Source organism: Chrysemys picta, chromosome 1 (assembly GCF_011386835.1).
Source record: "Chrysemys picta bellii isolate R12L10 chromosome 1, ASM1138683v2, whole genome shotgun sequence".
In the NCBI taxonomy this organism is placed as follows: Eukaryota; Metazoa; Chordata; order Testudines; family Emydidae; genus Chrysemys; species Chrysemys picta.
In genome coordinates this window covers 55,703,127-55,709,126 of record NC_088791.1, presented here as the reverse complement: position 1 = coordinate 55,709,126, position 6,000 = coordinate 55,703,127, and the positions used below count along the sequence as shown (strand labels likewise).

At 42.8% G+C, this 6,000-nt stretch overlaps 1 protein-coding gene across 1 annotated transcript in view; it reads left to right on the top strand.

Moving 5' to 3' along the window:
- The first annotated feature begins 205 nt into the window (after nucleotides 1-205).
- YAF2 (YY1 associated factor 2) overlaps nucleotides 206-6,000 on the top strand; it is a 50,955-nt gene continuing 45,160 nt past the window's right edge. The window contains exons 1-2 of the mRNA XM_008162503.4: nucleotides 206-412; nucleotides 653-778. Of these exons, the coding sequence (XP_008160725.1) occupies nucleotides 387-412; nucleotides 653-778 (152 nt within the window). The 5' untranslated portion in view covers nucleotides 206-386. The remainder of the gene's footprint in view (nucleotides 413-652; nucleotides 779-6,000) is intronic.

Sequence of the window (6,000 nt, the reverse complement as noted above, 5' to 3'; positions counted from 1 at the left end):
GAAAGGGCGACCCCGACAGCCAGCGCTGTGTGGGGTGAGGGGGCCGGGCTGCCCTAGTCGCCTCAGCTCTCCGTCCGCCTCCCCTGGCTGCCGCCTGCTCACCGCAGCCGCGTCCCCGCGCCCCTCCGGCCGCCCGGCGCCGCCAGCAGATGCGAACCTGCCGCCTCGCGCTGCCTGGGGCTCGGAGGGCTGCGGGCGGCCGCTGGTTGGCGGCGGGGGGACACGTGAGGGAGGAGGGGCGGCGGGCGGCAGCGGGAGCCGGAGTTTCCCCGACAGCTGGAGGTTGCGGCGGCGGCTCCTCCTCCCCGCTCGAGCCAGGGCCCCCCGCGCTCCTCCTTATTTACAAACACACAAAGGGCCGGGCCGGGGTCGCGTCTGCAGCCGGCATGGGAGACAAGAAGAGCCCGACCAGGTAAGGGCGGCGCGGGGGCCTGGCGCCGGCAGCGCCCGCGCCCTGGATTAGCGGCGCCTCCTGGCCGGGCCCGACCCTGCGCCGGGAGCAGCGGCGGCGGCGGAGAGCCGGCTCCGCCGTGCAGCGGCCATGGCGGCCGTGGGAGCCGGGCTGCAGCGGGGGCGGTCGGGCCGGGCTGAGAGCCGGGCCTGACCCACCGCCCTGCCTGTTTTGTCCCTCCCCTCGTTGTGTGTGTTGCAGGCCGAAGCGGCAGCCGAAACCCTCCTCGGACGAGGGCTACTGGGACTGCAGCGTGTGCACCTTCCGGAACAGCGCCGAGGCCTTCAAGTGCATGATGTGCGATGTGAGGAAGGGCACCTCCACCCGGTGAGTGTCCGGCCACCCCGGCCCGGCCGCCGGCGAGCAGCTCGCAGCAGCCCCGGCATGCCAGTGAGCCGCCTGCTGCAGTAGGAACTAGGTCAGATTTATTGGGGACTCTGTCGCCCGCGGGCTGCAGGGACAGGGACCAGAAATGCTGCAGCGTTTGATCCCAGAGTCATTTAACCCTTTGGCTCTGCCAGCTAAGAGGCATTTTCCTTTATAAAATTAACAGAATACTTGTCCAGACACTAGCTGATTCAGCTCTGAAATCATCTGGAAGGGAAGAAGAGGTGAGCTCCCTTCATTGCAAGGAGCTCCCTGGGCTTGACTAACATCTTGTTGTGCTTTGATTAATGTGTAGTAGTATCCAAGCAGGTTTCCTTTTGTATGTTGTACTAAAATAGCGTATGCAATGTTACATTTTTTATATAATGCCTATGGAGTATATTCACCTAATTATGAAAATAATTCCGTGCAGCATGAGATAATTATTTTCAAGTTTTAATGTATAAAACTATTTGTACAAAGTACAATGTGTTAAACTATTTTTTTAATTGAAAGAAAGACAGGTGTGGGTCACCTTTATGCTATTTTACCTAACGCATTTGCCTGTATTAGTATTTTTTCTTTTTGCAGTAGCCTAATTGTTTCCTTAAAAACCCTAAACAAAAAACCCTAAATTTTGTTTATTTTATCTCTTACATTAAAGAACTGTTCTGTTTATTTTCAACCCCACCTTTGAGATTCCATTTCTCTACAGAGGTGATTGCCCCTATTAATTTTACAAAAGAAATATAAATTAGCTGAGTTTTGTTATACAGTCAGTCTGAAAATCAGTGACTTCCTAGAACAACCTTTTTTTTTTTTTTTAAAACTCCTTCAGAAAGCATGCTGGGAATTATTTGGATCCAACACGTCTGTATAGTTTTAATATTATAGGTTAGAACAGAGATAGTCTATTATTTTTTGTCAAGGTCCACATTTCCTAATCAAGATATAGTCAAGGTCCAGACTCAGAGGAAATAATAATAACCCCCCCCCCGCCCCAATAATGACAATAAGAAAATAAAAATATTTTGGTGTCTGTTCAAAAGCGTTTGGTGGTCCAGATTTGGCCCACGGTCCACCTATTGATTACTCCTGGTTTAGAACATGCACTAGAGGATGGATAATTCTGTAAAACCAACAAGAGTGCAATTGTAGAGTCCTTTGCCTATTAGCATAAGAAAATACTTATTTAATGAGGTTTTATTATTATTACTATCATACCTTATCAGTTAAACTTGCTAGCAAAAGAAGTTTGTGGCCATAGAAGTCGCAGTATTCTCAAGAGTTATAAGAACTTCATTCCAGACATAAACCATAACAATATTGAATATGAATTTTGCAATGAATTTATGGTAAATCAATGTTAGAATACAAAACTGTGTAGAATTCAGTAAAATAATTTCAGGATATTTTGGGGGGGTGGGTGGGAAAACCATAATGTATTTTTAAGTATTTTTTCAAAGCTAACTTTTAAATTAAAATGAGACTGGCTTTCTGCTTAAGTCACTTCGTCAGTTTTCAGAGAATTTAATAAGCTATAAATCTTTAATAGAAGCAAGGTGGGTGAGGTAATATCTTTTACTGGACCAACTTCTGTTGATGAAAGAGACAAGCTTCAAAAACCTGAACAAGAGCTCGGGCTAAGCGCCACAGCTTGTCTCTTTCACCCACAGAACTTGGTCCTATAAGGATTACCTCAACCACCTTGTGTTTCTACTACCTTGGGACCAACATGAGTACAACAGCACTGCAGACATACGTCTTAATAGTCAGACAGCATCCATAAAAAGTTACAATGCCAGAAGAGTGAAAGCAAAATTTCCCCAACAAGTTTAATACAAGTGAAGATGACACCTTCTCCTAGACTTCATTAAGGACTCAAAGCCAATTAAAATAGTGTTTTATTACACTAAAAAAATCATTTGGGAGAAAAGTATTAGAATCTACAGGTGGCATTGGCTAGAGAGGCAGCTGTGGGAAACCATTGCTGTATTCTATGGTATTTTAAAAAGAAAAAAACCCTAATTTTGTTTTTCCTTGTTCAGTGATGTTCTGATATGGAGGGTTTCAGTAGATTCATGGATTTTTGTTCCCCCACTTGAAAACCTAAACCAAACGTGTAACTGACTAGACATATGGATTTCTTGCCATAAAACTTAGTCATATTTTCAAAACCAGCCTTCTAAGTTTTGTTTACAGCACCATGTGTGCAAAGTCCTGGATTTACACATGCCAGTCATATGTACAGATAGTTGATTCACATGTTCAGTTACATTTGTGTGCACAAATTAAGCCCTAATCCTGCATTTGGATTTGTGCTAGTGGATGCCTGTGCCCATGAAGAACTTCATTAGGCTCCATGTATGGATCCAATTATAGGAGCCTTAGAGGCTAGAGTGAGGACCTTCTGAAAATGTGTTCCAGGTAGTGCAAACAAAAAAAATGTTTTTAATCAGAGGGAAGACTAGACACTCCCAAATAACACTTTTGTGAGAGAGAGAGAGAGAGAGAAAGAGAGAGAGAGACAGACAGTGTGGATGAATTCTGTAGCCTTTTAAGAACATAAGAATAGCCGTACTGGGTCAGACCAAAGTTCCATCCACCCCAGTATCCTGTCTACCGACAGTGGCCAATGCCAGGTGCCGCAGAGGGAGTGAACCTAACAGGTAATGATCAAGTGATCTCTCTCCTGCCATCCATCTTCACCCTCTGACAAACAGAGGCTAGGGACACCCTTTCTTACTCATCCTGGCTAATAGCCATTAATGGACTTAACCTCCATGAATTTATCCAGTTTTCTTTTAAACCCTGTTATAGTCCTAGCCTTCACAATCTCCTCAGGTAAGGAGTTCCACAAGTTGACTGTGTGCTGTGTGAAGAAGAACTTCCTTTTATTTGTTTTAAACCTGCTGCCCATTGATTTCATTTGGTGGCCCCTAATTCTTATATTATGGAAACAAGTAAATAATTTTTCCTTATTCACTTTCTCCACATCACTCATGATTTTATATACTTCTATTATATCCCCCCTTAGTCTCCTCTTTTCCAAGCTGAAAAGTCCTAGCCTCTTTAACCTCTCCTCATATGGGACCTGTTCCAAACCCCTAATCATTTTAGTTGCCCTTCTCTGAACCTTTTCTAATGCCAGTATATCTTTTTTGAGATGAGGAGACCATATCGGTACGCAGTATTCAAGATGTGGGCATACCATGGATTTATATAAGGGCAATAAGATATTCTCTATCCCCTTTTTAATGATTCCTAACATCCTGTTTGCTTTTTTGACTGCCACTGCACACTACGTGGACATCTCAGAGAACTATCCACGATGACTCCAAGATCTTTTTCCTGATTAGTTGTAACTAAATTAGCCCCCATCATATTGTATGTATAGTTGGGGTTATTTTTCCCAATGTGCATTACTTTACATTTATCCACATTAAATTTCATTTGCCATTTTGTTGCCCAATCACTTAGTTTTGTGAGATCTTTTTGAAGTTCTTCACAATCTGCTTTGGTCTTAACCATCTTGAGCAGTTTAATATCATCTGCAAACTTTGCCACCTCACTATTTACCCCTTTCTCCAGATCATTTATGAATAAGTTGAATAGGATTGGTTCTAGGACTGACCCTTGGGAACACCACTAGTTATTCCTCTCCATTCTGAAAATTTACCATTTATTCCTACCCTTTATTCCCTGTCTTATAACCAGTTCTCAATCCATGACAGAATCTTCCCTCTTATCCCATGACAACTTAAGTTACGTAAGATCCTTTGGTGAGGGATCTTGTCAAAGGCTTTCTGGAAATCTAAGTACACTATGTCCACTTGATCCCCCTTGTTCACATGTTTGTTGACCCCTTCAAAGAACTCTAATAGATTAGTAAGACACGATTTCCCTTTACAGAAACCATGTTGACTTTTGCCCAACAATTCATTTTCTTCTATGTGTCTGACAATTTTATTCTTTACTATTGTTTCAACTAATTTGCCCGGTACTGACGTTAGACTTACCGGTCTGTAATTGCCAGGATCACCTCTAGACCCCTTTTTAAATATTGGCGTTACATTAGCTATCTTCCAGTCATTGGGTACAGAAGCCGATTTAAAGGACAGGTTACAAACCAAAGTTAGTAGTTCCGCAATTTCACATTTGAGTTCTTTCAGAACTTTTGGGTGAATGCCATCTGGTCCCGGTGACTTGTTAAGTTTACTCAGAATTGCAGAGAAAAAAATGCAGACAACTACAGACCGTGAATGTTGTATTTTTGAAAGCCACTGGAGAACAGCTGAAAATGAGATACTTGAATTTTCATTGTTCCAATATTAAGTGCATGCTATTAATACAATATAATAAATATTTTCAATCTTTTCACTGTCAAATAATGGAATTTTTTTTACATTTCCACAAAGTTTGACTTTTTTATAATAATAGGTATATCTCCATATATTATTATCTCATAGAGCTGGAAAGGACCCTGAAAGGTCATCGAGTCCAGCCCCCTGCCTTCACTAGCAGGACCAAGTACTGATTTTTGCCCCAGATCCCTAAGTGGCTCCCTCAAGGATTGAACTCACAACCCTGGGTTTAGCAGGCCAATGTTCAAACCCCTGAGCTATCCCTCCCCTCCCATGCTAATAGATAGGCATTGATTATGATTTTATAAAAAGATAAGTAAAAACAATTTAAATGTGGGTTTTCATCTTACATGGTTAAACTGGGCAGTATTTGGACTGGAGACCTCCCAGAGAAATCCTGGATGCTGCAGGAAGTGATGTGATTCATTAGGTAGCGCACTCTTTTCTTTTTGTTAACACTAAATCAGTGCCCTAGCATGGTGCCAGGCTTCAATATACTGCCATTTGGATAAGACATACAGTCAAGACCTTTGTTTTAAGTTAAAAATCCCATTACTTTGGACAGTAAAGCTGGATTCCATTTTGGGTAACTTCACTCATGACCTAAATTCTTCCTGTAGATAGATACAGTATTTTTATTTACTTTCTAACCTATGTTGTTTGTAGTTGCTGGGTGCTAAGTTATTGCGTTCCACCGCATAGGAAACTGCATTTCAAAGCAGAGTGAAGTGATTTCTCTGTCATTTGTAAAACATTTTGGGAACTTTCTGGATGAAAGATGCTGTAATATTCATCATGCCTTATGCAGCCAAATCTCTC